This window comes from Lemur catta, chromosome 21, assembly GCF_020740605.2.
Source record: "Lemur catta isolate mLemCat1 chromosome 21, mLemCat1.pri, whole genome shotgun sequence".
Classification (NCBI taxonomy): Eukaryota; Metazoa; Chordata; class Mammalia; order Primates; family Lemuridae; genus Lemur; species Lemur catta.
This window is the reverse complement of record NC_059148.1, coordinates 17718312-17736123: the sequence shown is the minus strand read 5'-3', so window position 1 is coordinate 17736123 and position 17812 is coordinate 17718312. Positions and strand designations below refer to the sequence as shown.

Here is a 17812-nt window from a genome sequence, read left to right as displayed (position 1 = left end):
AGACTAAAGTGTAATAGTGTCATCATAGCTCAATGAAGCCCCGAACTCCTGGGCTCAAGTGATCATCCCACCTCAGCCACTGGAGTAGTGTGCCACCATGCCTGGCTTTTTCTTTTTTTAAATTTTAGAGAGAGAGACAGGTTCTTGAGCCAGCTGAAATTTTGATAGAAATTTGCATTGGATCTGTAGACCAACTTAGGGAGTGTTGCCATCTTAATATTTATAGTCTTCCAATCCATGAACATGGAATGTCTTCCCATTTATTTAAATAATTTTTCAACAATGTTTTATAATTTTCAGATTGAGTCTTTGCTCCTCTTTTGTTAAATTTATTCCTAAGTATTTTATTTTTTTTGATGATATTGTAAATGGAATTTTCTTAATTTCATTTTGGATTATTCATTGTGAATACATAGAAATACAGTTAATTTTTGTTTTATTTTATTTTTATTTTTATTTATTTATTTATTATTTTTGTATATTAATCTTATATCTGGTAATCTTGCTAAACTTATTCATTTTAACAGTTTAGTGAATTTCTTAGGATTTTCTGTATACAAGATCATGCTGTCTGTGAATAGAGATGGTTTCACTTCTTCCTTTCTAATCTGAACACTTTTTATTTCTTTTTCTTGTCTAATCACCCTAGCTAGAACTTTCAGTACAGTGTTGAATAGAAGTGGCAAGAGCAGACATCTTTGTCTTATTCCTGATTTTAGAGGGAAAATATTTAGTCATTTATTATTAAGTGTGATGTTAGCTGTAGATTTTTGTAGTTTTTTTGAGAATTTTTATCATGAGGGATGTTGATTTGGCCAGGGCTTTTTCTGTGTCTATTGGGATGATGTGGTAGTTGTCCTTTATTTTATCACTATGGCGAATTACATTAATTGATTTTTGGATGTTGAACCAACCTTGAATTCCTGGGATAAGTCCCACTTGGTCATAGTATATAATCCTTTTTGTCTGTTGCGGGGTTTGGTTTACTAGTATTTTGTTGATTTTTTTTGTATCTATATTCATAGGGGCTACTGGTTTGTAGTTGTTTTTTTGTGTGTGATATCTTTGTCTGGTTTTGATATCAGGGTAATACTGGCCTTACAGAATTAGCTTGGAAGTATTTCCTCCTATTCTGTTTTTTGGAAGAGTTTGTGAAGAATTGATATTAAATCTCATTTAAATGCTTGGTAGAGGCCGGACATGGTGGCTCACGCCTGTAACCTTAGCACTCTGGGAGGCTGAGACAGGAGGACTGCTTGAAGCCAGCAGTTGAAGATCAGCCTGAACAAGATCAAGACCCTGTCTCTACTAAAAATAGAAAAAATTAGCCAGGCATGGTGACGTGTGTCTGTAGTCCCAGGTACTTGGGAGGCTGAGGCAGGAAGATCACTTGAGCCCAGGAGTTGGAGGTTGCAGTGAGCTATGATCACACCACTGCACTCTAGCCTGGGGACAGAGTGATACCCTGTCTGGAAAAAAAAAAAAAAAAAAAAAAAAAAACCTTGGTAGAATTGACCTGTGAGGCCATTTAGGCTTTTCATTGTGGGTAGTGTTTTGATTGCTAATCCAATCTCTTTGTTATAGGTCTATTCAGATTTTCTGTTTCTTAAGTGGGTCTTGATAGTTTGTGTCTTTCTAGGAATTTGTCCATTTCATCTAAGTTATGATACAATTATAATTTATGAAGGAGCCTAAAATAAATTGACAAAAGAGGTAAGTGGCATTTATGGAGAAAAATCTAAATAAACTTAGAAATATGTTCTACGTATAGACAGAGATTCAAATGGAAAAAATTCAATCCAGTCCCTACAGCTTGACCATGTTTGTGTGTAACTTAAGAAGCTGATTTTGAATTAAGGCCAAGAATGGCCAAAGCACTTTTGACAAAGAAGTATAAGGGCGGGGGAAGGGGCTGTCAGAGAGGACCAGGAGACAAGGCAGAACATCTAGAAATGGATCCACACACGAGCTCAGTCTAAGGTCAGAGTGGGGCTTGCAGATCACTGGGGATCCATATGCAGCCCTGGGACATTGGTGCCCTACCTCACACCACACAAAAAGGATTCCTGGGCAGGCTAAAAATCTAACATGCAGAAAGCAACACTACACCATTCTTTGAAGAAAACTATGGAGAATATCTAGGGTAGGAAGGATTTCCAAAATGAGTGAAAAGGCACAAATAAAGGAAAAGACAAGTTGGACCACATTAAGATTAAAACTGGTTCACCATTAATAATAAAAATGTCAAGACAGGCCACACATTGAGAGGGGGTATCTGCAACACTTATAAGGGACCCACATCCAGAAGAGAGAGCCACAGATGTGGTGGGCAGGAGGGGGCAGGACTTGTGGGGAGGGACAGGCAGATGAGTCAGACCCATGAGGATGTGGACAGAGACAGACAGGAGTAGGTATATGACCAGAGGGAGGGAGAGATGAGGTTGGGCAGCCCCATTGGGGCAAGAGAGGGAACACAGACAAAGCCAGGGGCCTGGGTACAGGGAGAGAGGGAGGGGTGGGCTCACTCATGGAGCCCAGTTAGGGAGCAGGCAAGGGAAACTGAGGCACGGGTGAGAGGAAGGGAAGCCAGGCTGGAAAGGGATTACAGCACCCTCTGCAGGTACACTATGGTACCCACAGGGACACCTCAGCCACTCCAGGGCTCCAGCCAGGGCTCAGGGGGTGTGGGAGCACCAGGCTGTCTCTTTGCGTGGGGTGTCCCTGAATGTCTGAGCATACGTGTGCCCTGAGCATCTAAGCACATGCGTGAGCTTGCACACGTGTGTGAGCACACCTAGTTAGAAAACAAGAGAGGCAGGACCCTTTGTGCAGTGCCCAGCAATCACCGCTAACCTCCATCGCCTGTTCCAGCCCAGAAAGAGCTAGAAGGACGGCAGCCAGCTTTTCCAGTACCTGCTGTGTCCCAAGCCATCTGACATGCATTCTCTCATTTAATCATTCGCCCCCTCGCCACCCCCGGAAACAGAGGCCAGAGAGCTGTGGGCACTTCCCTGAGGTCCCCCAGTTGGCAACTGGGGCATGTGGATTCACCCCGGGCTCCGAGGCCACCACTCTAGTCAGTGGGCCGGGCTGGAGGCTCAGGGTCCCTGGGACGGCCAGGAAGGTCCTAAGCAGCCACCTCCACCCCTCCCCGTGTCTCTCCCAGCGGAGGCCAGGGGACAGCCGTGTCTGCCCTATCCCAGCCGCCTTCCCTGCCCCTCCTCCTGGGCGACCTCATTAGGGATTCTGCTGGTGCCACCAGCTAATTAGTGTCACGTTAATTGAGCATTCAGGAGGCTGCCACCTCCAAGGGCAGAGTGTCGCAGAGAAGGGGAATGCAGATGTGGAACAGCTCCTCCCTGCGGGCTGGGCCCGGCCCCAGGGCCAGCGACCCCTTCTGTGCTGGGGAGGCTTTGTACACCCCTCGCCCCCCCCCCATCTCAACACATAACGCCCGTGGCCACTTCCTGAGCCTTATCGGGGGAGGCAACTGACAGCATCTGCCACAGCATGAAAGAGATGACATTAGTTGAACGACAACTGTGCCTGTCATTCTCCCCCCTCCTATGGGGAAGCAGTAGTTAGCTCCATTCTACAGTCCAAAAAACTGAGGTCCACGAAGGGAACCGCTTCTCAGGGGCACCCCCAGTGAGTCGGTAGGAGCCTGGGACCGCAGGGCCATCCAGGGTGCACCTCTGGTGCCAGCAGAACCCAGCTCCAAGCCTGCTGTTCCCCACTCTCAGCCCCGGGAGCCTCGGGCCAGCAACCTGCCCTCTCTCCAAGCCTCAGTCTGCTGACCTGTCAACGGTCCAGGGCTTGCCTCCCGCATTGAGCCAGGCAGTTCCGGCAGGGGCCGGCTCGTATCCACGGCAGGTGCCTGGGGTCCCACCGAGAATCCTGGACAGTGTGGGACCAGGACTTCTGGGCCAGCGTCCCATCCCTGCCTCCCCCTTGATGACACACATCACATGCCTTACGGTGCAGAGTATGGCAGTGACTTCAACAGCCCGGCGATGCACCCACCCCTTCATCCTTGCACGGATGAGACACTGAGGCTTGATGGCCTGCCCAGTGTCACCTGCAGCGAGTGGCAAAGCTGGGTGCTGAGCCCCCGTGGCCTGACTCCAGCCAGAGCTTCTCCCCTCCCCGTGGTCCCTGCGGTGCCCCGCCCCCTCCTCACAGCTTCTAGAAGGCAGCGGAGCAGCCCCGCTCTCAAGTCTCCCTGTAGCAACATTAAGTCCCACTCAAAGGGCTGGTTTTAATTGGCTTAATATACTCGTTAATAACCGTGTCTATTTAACACACCTGTAAAAGGCCCATAACATTAACTTAATGGCAGCGACAGCTCGCCCGGCACTTCCAGCCGGCCTTTTACATTTCCCGACAAGCCTTTAATGGAGGCCGTGGCAGGCGGGGCAGAGCAGGGGAAGGGGCAGAGCAGGGGAAGGGGCAGAGCAGGGGAAGGGGCAGAGCAGGGGAAGGGGCAGAGCAGGGGAAGGGGCAGAGCAGGGGAAGGGGCGGGGCGGGGAGGGCAGCTTGGTTTCTGCACACCGAGTCCAGAGTCTGCCTAGTGGCTGCCCCTGCAGCCCCTCGAGGGCCTTGGAACAGGGGAGTCTCCCTGAGCACCTACCAGGGCGGTTGTGCGCATTTATTTAGACATCAGGGCGGGGACAAAGAACAGGGTCTGCCCTCAGGGGCCTCCAGCTCTAGCCCAGGAGACAGGTCAACAGACAGCCACAGCACGGGGTCCTGGGGCCCCTCAGCCAAGACCTGCAGGGACAGGGGTGTGTGGGCAGCACCTCTCGCTGCCCTCACCTGGTGGAAGCCCCACCTGTGCACAGGCCCTGGTGGGCCCCGGAGCCGGCGGGGAACCAAACATGCCGCCCCTGCCTCGTGGACAATCCCACGCGATCTCAGAGTCACCACGTTGGACGGCGTACTGGGACCTGGAGATGGGACACTTCCCACTGGGGCGCGGGGCAGGGGACAGATGATGACCAGCCGAGCAGGCTGCAGAGCCCAGGACTCTAAAGGACAGCTGAGATTTGGGCTATCAAGGGAAGAGGGCACGAGCCACAGTGTCCACGGTGCCCGGTGACTAAGAGCAGGAGCCCAGGGGGCGGATGACCCGGGCTCAAAGCCTGGCTCACAAATCCCTTCTCCGCCACCAGAGGTCTCAAACTGGTGGCCCACGGGTCTCGTCCTGCACACCCAGTGTGTGGTCTGCCCTGCTCAGTGTTTGAACATTGTTTTAACTATGAATATTCTCAGCAGCACACACCCTCCCCGCCCACCTGTCCTCCGTAGGGATTTGCATTTGCAACCCCAGCTTGACGCCCTAGTCCTTGGATGTCTGACCTCCCAGGGCTGTCACAAGGACAAGGACGGCACTAGGGCAAGGCCCAGAGGGAACACTCAACAGAGTGGCCTATGAGAGGAGGCCCCGGGGCCACCATGTGTGCGTCCAGGGGCCTGGGGGAGGGAGGGCTGCAGGGAGAGGTCTGGGCCAGGCGGCCAGGGCCTCACATGCCACCCCGAGCTGCTCAGACTTCACGGAGACAGGGCTCAGCGGAGGGTTTCACAGAGAGAGCCATCAATGTAATCACCACGGCCAACAGGGCACCACGGACGGGGGGCACCGAGCCAGGCTGGCCCTGCACACTGCTCACAGACACCTCCAGCGTCAGCACTAATCCATTTTACACAAGAGGAAACTGAAGCTCAGAGAGGGGCAGCAGCAAACCTGAGGCCACACAGCCAGTGGATGCCAGAGCTGGGGTTTGAACCAGGTCTGTGACTCGGCGCCCGCATGCCGCCTCCACCCCCAGGCACCATAAAGCTGCCCAGCATGGCCTCTGCGCTCTGCCCGGGGGCGGCCGCGCCTCCCAAGGGCAGCTGGGGAGCCGGCAGGCCGCTCAGGGCCAAGGGACTCGGTGACGCTTGGATGCAGAGGTCAAGGGCACTGTCCCAAGCTGGGGGCAGGACCTGGGGGGGCAGGGAGCAGTCAGGGCCGGCAATTACAGAAAAGCACAGAGGAGAAATAAGATGCCATCGCCATCCCATAACCCAGCGCCCCCCCTCGGGGCACCACTGTCAGCACTGGGGGCTTGTTTCTTCAAGTCCTGGCTCCACCCCGTCGAGAGGGCTGGTCCTGGACAGCTGCTTCGGAGCCCCTCCTCCCCGCTCCTGCCCACACTCGTCCCCCACGTCGGAGCCCCCTCCAACCTCACGTGTGAGGCCCGGGGAGTCCCACTGCTGCCGAGGGCCACCTGGGTGCGCTCAGGGCTTCCTCCCACCCCCCGGCTCTGAGCCCCCCGATGTGGGGCAGACGCCCAGGTCCCAACAGTGGCACGAGGCCCGTGGGCCTGCATGGCAGGCCCCACCTGTCCCCTCGGTCTCCTGCCACCCCCCCCCCGGCACGCCAGGCCCTGTGCCCCGCTGTCCCCACGGCCGAGGCCCTCTTCCATCAGGTGTCTGGGGGGCTCCCTCCCGCTCCTCCTTCCAGGCTGCACTCGGGAACTGTCGCATCGGGGAAGATTTCGTCACTGACTGTGCCCCCCCACCCCGCACTCACAGCCCCCGCGCCCCGCTGTGCCGGTTACTACCCACGGCTGTGTGACACGGTACCCCAAACTCTGCGGTGTCAGCCAGCCCTTTATCACGCTGGGGGACAGGGCACAGTGGGCACAGTGCGTGTCTGCTCCGAGGTATCCCCGGGGACAGGGCCACTGGCGCCTTCTGCCGACCTGCTCGCGCGCATCTGGAGCCTGATGCTGGCCCCAGCTTCCCGGAAACACGGTGGCCGGGTTCCGAGCAGGGACGTGAGCACACTGCAGCTGGAAGCCACGTGGCCTCTTACAGCCTAGCCGTGAGAGTCACAGCGCCACTTCCGCCACGTCCTATCCAACAGAATCCAGTCGCTAAGCCACAGGCCCCCTGCCCCGCCCCACCGTAACCCCCATCCTCGCCACTGCGAAGCAGCCCGTCCTAGACCACGGGCTCACCCGCATCCCCTGTGTGAGGCCTTTTCCTATGTCACCGTATTTACCAAAACAGGACTGTGCGATCACACTGAACACTCGTGGCTGGGCCGACTTCCAGGGCAGGGCCTGGAGCCTTCACCAAGCTGGGGTCAGGGGCCCAGGTGGCACCTGGGCCACCTCCACTGAACTCTGGTGGAACAGGCTGGGCTCAGGAGAAAGTCCTTCACGGAATGAGGTGTAAAGCAGGGGCTGCAAACCCAAAGGCTTCCAGGGGCCACCAGGGCACGGTGACCAGACCAGGCTTGAGATCGGGGGCTCTGGTGACCTGGAGGGCCATGCCCCGCCTGAAGGCACTGAGCAGCCCCCCCCAAATACACACTCCAGGAGAGACTGGGCTCGGGGCGGCCAGCCGCCAGGAGCACGGGAGAAGCCGAAGGCAGGAGCGAGGGGTGCCCGGCTGGTGGCCTCTGATGGGTTGGAGCCTCCAGGCCCCAGCACCTCGGGGTGGGGAGAAGAAGAGCTGGAAGGCGGCAGACTGGGTCCGAGTTCCAGCCCCACCCTTTGCTAGCCTTGTGCCCTAGGGAACCTCCGAGCCTGCATTTCCTCACCTGTGAAACAAGGGCCTGAGTTATCTCCTGCTTTGTAACAAGCAAAACTCCAGACCCGGTGGCTTCAGACGGCAGTCGTCACTTAGCATTCCTCGTGGTTTCCGGGGCTTGGGAATATGGGAGCAGCGTAGCGGGGCTGCGGTCAGGATATCGGCGGGGGCTACAGGCTCATCCGAAGGCCTGACCGGGGCTGGAGGCTGTGCGTCCAGGCAGGCTCACTGTCCCCGGGCTGCCCCAGTGTCCTCACACAGCAGTGGCTTCCCCCAGGGCAAGTGGTCCAGGAGAGCGAGAAGGAAGCCACAGTGTCTTTTATGACCAAGCCCTGGAAGCCACACTCTCTCACTTCCACCATATCTTACTGGTGACACCGGTCAGTCCTGTTTGATGTGAGTCCCGGGGACTGTGCAAGGGTGTGGGTACCGGAGGATGTAACAACAATCCCCGGGGGGCTGACGGATCTCAGAGGCTGGCTGCCAAATGCCATTGCTTGTCTGTTTCCTCATCTGTAAAATGGGGAGCCCCTGCCACCTCTCGGGGTTGCTGGGTCCTCCAAACAAGAATCACCAAGAAAAGCCACGGGCACAGAGCCTAGCACATACTAAGCGCTCACCAAATGAGCCTCTTTGTGTGAACGCACTAGTGCCAGCTCCGACGACAGCTGAAGGGACCAAGCCACCCTCGATAAGCCCTGTTGACCAGATGGGGACAAGACGCCCCTTCTTCAATGAATGGGGACTGGGAACACGCACGCCCTTTTTTTTTTTTTTTTTCTTCTTAAGGTTTTAAACACCTAATTTATTCCATCCATTAGATAGATTTTGTAGATTTAATCATTTTCACAGTTGGTGGCTCATTGGATACTCAAGATAAACTCCAAATGAAAGTATAATGGTGAGGACAAATGAGTTTTCACACCACAATGGCAGAAACTTGCTTGGGAAGAGAGTTTAAGGGGAACAAAAATACATACAGATATAATTTTTTTTTCCCCGGCAGCTGCTTTTGCTGACTCTAGTAGGTTACCACAGTTAATTTCACCAGTTTTGTTCATCTGTAAAATTGCATAAAAGTGACATTTTTGTGCTCATTATAGCAACTGCTGATTTATGGCTGGTAAATGAAGAGCTGGTCCCTTTTTTGCGGGACTCTCCGAGTGGCGCTAAGTGCCCATGAAATTGCTTGTATGATGTAGTTTAAATCCAATCTCGGAGAAAGATTCCCCCGTTGGCCAAAGTGACATTTCCATTCTCCACACTGAGTTTATTTTAGGCCACTTAGGAGGGGTCGGCCCCAGCCCAGGTTAGGCCGGAGGGACAGAGGGGCTGGCCCAGCCCCCTCGGGGTGCTCGGTGCTGCCTAGTTCCCCCTGTCCGGCTCGTACCGCACCGTCACCCCAGGACAGAGGGGAATGGGCTTCCTAAACCATAAGCCTGGCCCGCCCCACCCTGCTTAAAACCTTCCCCGCTGCCCGATACCTGAGTCCTGCTGCCACCTGGCTGGACAATCCCTGGTGGTGAGGACTGTCCCGTGCATTGCAGGATGTTCGGCAGCGTCTCCGGTTCCCACCCCGCAGGTCCCAGAGGCACCTCCACTGCTGGCCATGACAGCCAAACCCGTCTGCAGACGTGGCCAGACGCTTGCAGTGAGAAGCGCTGTCCCGCAGGGAGGAGGGTCTCCCTGCTCTGGCCCAAGGCCCTCCCAGGCCACCTCTCTGGGTCACCCGTCCTCCGTAAGCCTGCTCTGGGCTCCTGCTTGTGTCCTGGATTATGTACAGTTCCCATGGGGACACACTTTGTCACCTCCGCACCTTTGCCCAGGCCGTTTCCTCTGCCTGAATCTGTTTCTCTCCTCCCTCCTCACTGCCTCCCACCAGCACCTCAGGACTTAACCGGGATGCTGTTCCTTCCAGAAAGATCTCTGTGAGGCCCCGGCTGGGTCTCCCTGTGTCCCAACACCGCCTATACCTCCCATCACAGCACGAATCTCATTTGCCTGTGAGCCCATGAGGGGTCGGGGGGGAGGCTCTAGAAGAAGGGACGTGGCATGTGGCCTCCTGATCACTGGGGAGGCCTAGGGAAGGTAGCAGGTCTGTGCTCCACCCCCAGCCACAATGCCAGCCCCACCGGTGGCAGTCAGAAGGGCAGCATGTGCCCCCTGCCCCTTCCCGTCCCAGGAGGGCCCCGTCCCCGGACAGGCGGGGAGGTATTAATACCCCACACACGGAGCACCAGCTTCTGATACCGCCGCCACCACACGGGACTGGTCAGACCCTCCCAGCTGCCCTGGGAGGTGGTGTTAGCAGCAGCATCGCCCCCATTTTACAGACGAGGAAACTAAGGCTCAGAATGGCAAAGCCCCTCTCCCAAGTCCCCCTGGGAGTCATGCTCCCCCAGCACCTACTGTGCACCTCGCCCCTGTCATCACTGACATTGACATTCCTCGAGGCCACCCTGCAGACCTGGCACAATCACCACTCCCATTCCACATGTGGGGAAACTGAGGCGCAGCTTGCCCAGGGCCATTCCACCTGCTCATGGAGCCGCCACTCTCCCTGCCCAGTGGGCCCCAGGGAAGGCCCCGGGCTGCACCTGGGGATGGCTCCGGGCCAGGGAGGGGCTTTGGATGAGAGCAAGCGGTCTGTCTGCCGGTGACCCACCTCTGCTGGCAGGGCCAGCTGTGCCCACTAACAGTAGGGACAGCCAGCCTGTCACACACAGCGCAGCCCTGAGCCCTGCGTTGACAGCTCACTAAAAAGGCAGTGGCTGCCATGTTGGCCTTGCAGGTGGCCGGCACACTAAGGGATGGGACAGGTAGCGAGCAGGGGGCAGGGGATGAACCCCCTCCTCACCTCCCTCCACACTGGGCAAGGGGAAAGCCAACAGCTGCCCCGGCACGGCCTCCCCGGGCACCAGGCCCCGTGCCACGCTCTGTGCACGTGGGAGCAGGTGGGCATCGCCCCGTTTTACAGGCGAGGAGGGGAGGCACCAAAGGACAAGAAAAGGGACAGAGGGAACTGACACCCACCAGAACGGAGAACAAGTCAAAGACGACACTGAGCGTCTTTGAGGGTGCGGAGCCAGCGGGACGCCTGTGCTCTGCGGGCGGACTGTAGCCTGGCACGACCTCTGGGCCAACTGTCGGGCATTTTCTCCTCACGCTGGGCAGGTGCCTCCCTGTGACGAGGGCGTGTCCTCAACAGAACCCACGCCTGCGCCGGGGGTCGCGGTGCTATTTGGACCAGCTGCAAACCCCCCAGACGCCATCAAGGGTAGAAAGCTGGGTAGACTGTGGTGTAGACACACGACAGCACCGCAGAGCAGTGAGAACGACAGACTCTGCCACACGCAGCCACCTGGATGAGGCTCACGTGGCATTAGGGACAGGCCAGGTGCAATTGAGCATGTGCCGTAGGAGTCCCTCTCACCACGTACAAACCCAGGCAGGAGCAGTGCGTGTTGTCAGAGTCAGGCTAAGGGTAAACACGGGCGTGGTTGGGGACCCGTGGGGGCGCAGGGGACTAGCCATGTCCTGTCTCTTGGCCTGGGTGTGATCACACAGGTGTGTTCCTTCCGTGGCTGTTCCTCAAGCTTACGCTGTACGCTGTGTCCTTTTTGTACTTTACACATAAATCCAAAGTTTAAAAATATGGAAGGAACGGGGGGAGGGGCGGGCGCGTGGGCCCCGTGGGGGGCGGGGGGGGGGGTGGCCGCGGGACCCCGGTGGGCTCTGACCTGGGTGTCGCCCCCTGCAGGCGAGGCGGCCGCCAGCTCCATGCATTCCTCCCGCTACCCGAGCCCGGCCGAGCTGGACGCCTACGCCGAGAAGGTGGCCAACAGCCCGCTGTCCATCAAGATCTTCCCCACCAACATCCGCGTGCCCCAGCACAAGCACCTCGGCCGCACGGTCAACGGCTACGACACCGGCGGCCAGCGCTACAGCCCCTACCCGCAGCAGCCCGCCGGCTACCAGGGCCTCCTGGCCGTCGTCAAGGCCGCAGCCTCCTCCTCCGGCGCGGCCGCCCCCGCGGGGCCCGGCAGAGGCGTGCTCAAGAGCGCCGAGGGCAAGCGGACCAAGCTGTCGCCGGCCGCCGTGCAGGTGGGCATCGCGCCCTACCCGGCGCCCGGCACTCTGGGGCCCCCGGCCTACCCCAAGCCGCCCGAGGCGCCTGCCCCGCCGCCCAGCCTGCCCGCCGCTGCCCCCGCCGCCTCCGTCGTCCCCCTGCCGGGCCGAGGCCTGGCCCTGCCGCCTTCCAACCTGCCCTCCATCCACAGCATCCTCTACCAGCTCAACCAGCAGTGCCAGGCCCCCGGCGCCGCGCCCGCCGCCTGCCCGGCCAAGCACGGGCCCGGCTTCCCCGGCACGGCCTACGCGGCCGCCGCCGGTCTGCCCGACTGCCGCAAAGGCACCGAGCTGGGCCAGGGAGCCACCCCGGCCTTGACACTCGCCGGGGCCACCAAGCCCGCAGGGTACGCAGACGGTGGCCTGGATTACCTGCTGTGGCCACAGAAGCCACCCCCGCCGCCGCCCCAGCCACTGCGTGCCTACAGCAGTAGCACGGTGGCCAGCAAGTCCCCTGAGGCCTGCGGGGCCCGGGCGTACGAGTGGGCCAGCGGGTCGCCCCTCAACTGCGGGGTGGGGCTGCCCGCCGGCTTCACCGTGGGCCAGTACTTCGCTGCGCCCTGGAACAGCGTGCTGGTGACCCCCACCAGCGACTGCTACAACCCGGCGGCGGCCGTGGCGGTCACCGAGCTGGGGCCCGGGGCAGCCCGGGAGCTGGCCGGGCCTCCCGCGGACGCCCTGGCGGGCCTGCCCAGCAAGAGTGTGTGCAACACGTCGGTGCTGAGCAGCAGCCTGCAGTCGCTGGAGTATCTCATCAACGACATCCGGCCGCCCTGCATCAAGGAGCAGATGCTGGGCAAGGGCTACGAGACGGTGGCTGTGCCCCGGCTGCTCGACCACCAGCACGCCCACATCCGCCTGCCCGTCTACAGATAAGGCTGCCCAGCGGACGCGTGGGTGGGCGGGCAGGGCGCTGCGGGGGGAGGCAGAGCAGGGTGGGCGGCTCGCAGGGGCACCCAGCCCTGCCCTGTGCCCGCTCGTGCCCACAGGGAAGCCGGGCTGGCCGCTGCCTCGCCACTGCCGGTTGGGGGGGTGGTGGCAGGGTGACCTCGAGCACCAGGGCCCTGTCCCACCATCGGCTGCTACAGGACACGGGGAGGGCCCGGGGGCAGCCGCTGACGTCCACGCCTTCCTCCATCAAAGCTGGCGGAGGCAGGGAGAGAGAAACCACTTAAAAACAGGAATGGTTCTTTCTGGGTCTCCCGGGAGAGGGGCTCAGGCCAGGGTGGGCTGCGGGAGGAAGTGGGACGCTCCAGAGTCAGGGCAAGGGTCAGAGCAGCCCCCGGGGTCAGGCGGCTGAGTTTTCCCACACGAGCTCCCCAGTCTCCTAGAGAAGGAACAAGGAAAGGGGGCCTATAGGAAGTCACTGGGCCCAGAGTGTCCCCCTACAAACCAATCCAGGTGAAGACCACTCCGATAGAGGCCGCAGGGACTAATGGTTTCCCTTCCTCCCGCCCCCCCACCCCCACCATTCCTTCCTAACCCATCCCCGTTCTCCAAACCCTGGACTACCATCTTCCCCCTTCCCTCCAATACATCTTACAGGGCTGCTTGGCACAGTTGTGCAGGCTGTGCACTGCACAAGTGCATCTCATCCAAGGAGACATCACTTGCATCCTAAACTTGTATATTTATTACAATTTTCCGCATTTTGAGGAAGGAGCACCATTTTCCTATTCACACAAAGGCGCCATAGGAGCTAACAAAGGGCCTGTGACCTTAGACCCCATTCAGAGGGACCCTACCTTGCCTTCTTCAGGGGGTCTCCTGGGAGCCAGTGAGGGGGCAACCTACTGGTTTTAACAGGGAGACCCAATCCAACTCTGTTCCTGCAAACCACCCTCCAAGGCCTGTCCCACACCATCGAGGAGGGGACGGTAGGCGGGAGTCCACCCTTCCATTAAGTCCGCAAGGCCCCACGTCCCCACGTCCTGGCCCCCGTGGCGCTGCAGAAGCGGTACTGTATCTCTCTCCAAGGCCTGTTCAAGCACTAAGTGCATTTACAAATCTCTGAGAATGTTTTTTTTTTATACTAAAATTGACCATTATATTCTACTGTGAGAAGTGCAGTCTGCACTATATTGTTTTAAAAACGAAGAGAAAGAAAAAAAAAGGAAAACACAGATGGTGTCTCAGCTGTCGGATTGCGTTGTAGCTCTTGTTTTCGTTTGTTCTCCCTCCCTCCCGCCCTCCCTCCGTCAGGAGTACAGCGGGCTGTCTCCGTCCCTGCTGGCCAGAGCCCCCGGGGGGAGCAGGCCAGGGGCCTCCCGGTGCCGCCTGTGCGGGGGACACTGTGCACTCGCTGTTCCCTTTATCACTCCAGCTCTTCCCGGGTGGACACTGTCGTTCACCTTGTTTGGTCAGCACACAGGCCCATGGCCTCTGGGTCATGGCCAGCAATAGGTCCCTAGCACGGCAGAGACAGAGCCAACCCTGGGCCCTCTGGCCTGTTCCCACTGTGGGGGCCTGGGGGTGGCGTCCCCACATCGCCAAGTTCCTTCCCAGCCCGTCCTCCGTGCCTGGCATGCTCCAAGCTTCCATGGTGGCAGTGAGGCCAGGGACAGGCCACAGTGGCTGGTCAGCAGCCATCGCCCTGGCCGATCCCATCCCAGCCAGGCCAGACACCCCAGCACACACCCACCCCTGCCCTGGTGGCCCGGGGGGTTGAAGGAGGCCACCCCGTGCCCCTGGGAGCTCAGCATTTATCAGGCACTGACTGTGTACCAGGCATTTTCATATATACCGTATCTCGTTGGTGCCTCACAACACCCTGGCAAGTTTGAGAGCAAGAAACTACGACTCAGAGACGTGAAGTGCCCTGCCTGAGGTCACACAGCCAGTCAGCAGAAAGCTGGGGTCCAAACCCCACGGCATAGAGTCTTCCTTGCGTTCTGTCCCTGCCTTCGCTTCCTCCTGGCTCTTCTCCCGTGGCCTGCCGGCCCAGGGGGACCTGAGGGGACCCCAGTCTGAGGCAGGTCGCCCCTCCCATTCACAGAGCCCTGCCCAGGTGCCTGGCATGGTGAGGTCCAGGGCAGAGGTGGGGGCAGAGGGGATTCGACCCTGCGGTGGGGTCGGCCACCTGCCTAGGACCAGGCCCCCGAGGCCAGCAGCACCCGGAGCCCGGAGTCCTCCTGCAGCCCCACAGCGACCCACAGTCTGCGGAGGAGGAACGGAGGCTCCGAGAGGAAGGGGCTGGGTCCAGGGCAGGTCCCCAGGCCCTTCTGAGCAGGGCGAGTGACCCAAGAGCATCACCCCTGCCCACAGGGAGCAGGAGCCCAGGTGCTCTGGGTGGCGAGCCGGGACAGTCACCGCTACAGGGAAGGCAGTGGGAATAATTATAAATAGTATGTAATTAGCTCAAATAGCAGTCGGCAAAGTGCCTTTCTGACCCTGAGTCTCACAACAACCCTAGCAGATAGGTAGTAAAATCATGCCCATTTTACAGATGAGGACACAGAAAAACTGAGAAACGGCCGCAAGGATGGTAAGAGGGAGCCAGGTGTTCTGGCGTCAGACGCGCCCCCACCCCCAAGAGCCCAGCAGGCCCAACATCCAGAGCGAGCCAGACTTAGGTCTCCATGCCAGCACTGCTACCTTGAGTGACCCCGAACCAGTCTGTCCCCAAACGGGACAGCACCAGAACCAGACACAAACGTACGGGGACAAAAGCACAGTGTGAGCACTCGGGCCGGGCAGAGTAGCAAGGCCTGGGGCCAGGTTTAGAGCCGGGCGGTGGCCTGTGGCTCGGTTGTTCCCAGGGGTCACCACTGGAGCCACTGAAGCACCAACTTGGTGACCCAGGTCCCCACAGCCTGGGCCCCCCACCAGGCCGACACTCGCTGGGGCATCGGGAGAGGGGAAAGAGGCGAGCCTGGAGCCACTCTGCAGGCCGAGTCCCTCACGTTTGGAGACCTGGGCCCAGGACCCACCTACCGTCCTGGAAACCCCTCCTCGCCCTCTGCAGCAAGGGAGGGCACACAGCACAGCCCGGGTCCAGCCCTGTCCCAGCCCTGACTCGCTGCGTGCCCTGGCCGGGTTCTTTCTCCCTGGGCCTCAGTTTCCCCATCTTCCAGCTGAGCTGGCTGATCTCAAAGGCTGCTCCGGGCTAGCCATTGTAGCATGCGGTACCCCGGCCCTTTCTTTGTGCACTCACCTTTGATTACCACGCCGGTGGGTCAGGACAGGCGACAAAAGCCACACTGCCACCCTGCTGTGATCGCCCAGAGCCCACAGCTGCCGCAGGCGGACGGGACACGAGGCTCGGGGCTGACCGTGTCTGGCCCTCACAGCCGCTCAGCACAGCAGGGGCGCACGCGCCCACGCTACAGACGAGGCTAACAAGGCGCAGGGAGGGGCAATCACTTTGCCTGAAGTCACACAGCTGAGGACAGAGAAGCACCTGGGAGGGAACGCGGCCCGTCCGACGCCGAATCTGAGCTCGAAACTGCGGCACTTGGCAGAGAACGTGAAACTGCCACCCCCCAAATGTGGCCTGTTTGGCTCCAGGACCCAGACCCAGCTTCGGGGCCCCCCGGCCCTGGCTGCCGCCCGGACGTCTAAGTGTCCCCGTCGTGACAAAGGCTCCCCCTCCTCCCCTTACGCGACGCCCTCTTGGGTTCACAGCCCTGAGAGCGCGTCTATGCAGCACGGCAGCCAGGAGGGCCGGCCCACAACCCCCACTGTCATCGCTTAGGGTCGCACAACCATTGGGCGACCACCCCGGGTCAGAGCCAGGTGACCCTGCAGAGCCATCAGAGCCGCCCCGAGGGGGACCCCGGGGCGTATTTGGGCAGAGGAACCGAGGTGAGCGCACACTCACCTTTCCGGGGGGTCTGCGTTCTCTCCACTCACACCCCCGGCCCGAGCCCACTCCCGCACTTCCGGGGAGGGGACGCCGAGGCCAGGTCGAACTCCTGGACTTGACCTCAAAACAGCGACCTCGAACCCGCGCCGCGCGGCTCCCTGCGCCGCAGCCGGGACTTGGCGCCGGGCCCCACTGCGCCTGCGCGTCCCGGTGGGGGGGGGGGGCACAGGACAGCCGGTCGCATGAACGGTCTTCTGTCTACTTTGCCGCCACCACCAGCTCGCCACGGTGGCAGGGGAGGGGGAGGAGGCGGGAAAACTGGCCTCAGTATCCCACGGACCCCCTGTGTGACCCTGGGCGACTCAGGTGGCTTCTCCGAGGAGCCTCAATTTCCAGATCTGTCAAAGGGGGCGGTGGCGCCCGAAGGCCCGGGATGGCATCAGGAGGTGTGTGGTCAGGATGAGGCAGATTAGTCCCGTAAGAGGGACCCCACACCCAGAGTGCAGGGGGACCCAGTGGTTTGAGGGTCAGAGCAGGAGCGTGTGGCCTCAGGCAAGCCATGACCCCTCTCTGGGCCACCTGTTTCTCAACTGCAAAGTGAGGCTAATATTTCAAAGTATGTCCCCTGTGGGGCTCAGCCTGGGCCCCGGGTGCTCGAATCCCCTGGGGAGTGGAGAGCTGTTGAAAACGCACAGTCAAGTTATCGTTCCTGTCGCCATCGAACCCAGCTGGTGCCCAAGTCCCCTTGGGAAGTGGGTTTCCCCGTCAGTAGAGTGTGCGAAACAGACGCATGGCCGCCCCCTTGGGGACACACAAATCACAGTAACACCGCAGACCCAAGGTGCCCACATCTTAGCGTTCACCCAGCATTCCCCTAACTTTTTTTGACCCCTTAAGTTTTTGTTTCTATTTAACACCCCAAGGAACAAACAGGACTTCACTAAATGCTGGGTCCTACCTCTCGTGTTGCAACTGGGGGGACTGAGCGAGTCCCTTCACCTCCCTCCGGGCCGCGTTTTCCCCAGTCGCAGCACGAGGACTTACACTGTGGCAGAGCACAGAGCGCCCAACCCTGAAGTTGAGTCACCTGGGCCTCATTTCTGGGGCCACCACCTCCTAACTGGTCTTTGTCCACCACGTTGAACTAGGCACAAAGGAAGGGGAGGAATCTCGGGGAGAGGGAGGAAGCCCACATTTGAGAAGTGGGCATGAGTATCCCCCGTTTGGAAGCTGAGGTTCAGAGAGGGGAGGCAACTTGCCTGAGGGCACACAGCACCTTGGTCCTAACCCCTCCAGAGG

General features: G+C 59.1%; 1 protein-coding gene across 3 annotated transcripts in view; it reads left to right on the top strand.

Annotated features, from left to right (window-relative positions):
- FAM222A (family with sequence similarity 222 member A) overlaps window positions 1–13844 on the top strand; it is a 53877-nt gene extending 40033 nt beyond the window's left edge. For all 3 annotated transcript variants that reach the window (XM_045534590.1, XM_045534592.1, XM_045534593.1), the window contains one exon: window positions 11342–13844. In XM_045534590.1, coding sequence (XP_045390546.1) covers window positions 11342–12585 — 1244 coding nt within the window. In that variant the 3' untranslated portion in view covers window positions 12586–13844. The remainder of the gene's footprint in view (window positions 1–11341) is intronic.
- The last annotated feature ends 3968 nt before the right edge of the window (window positions 13845–17812 follow it).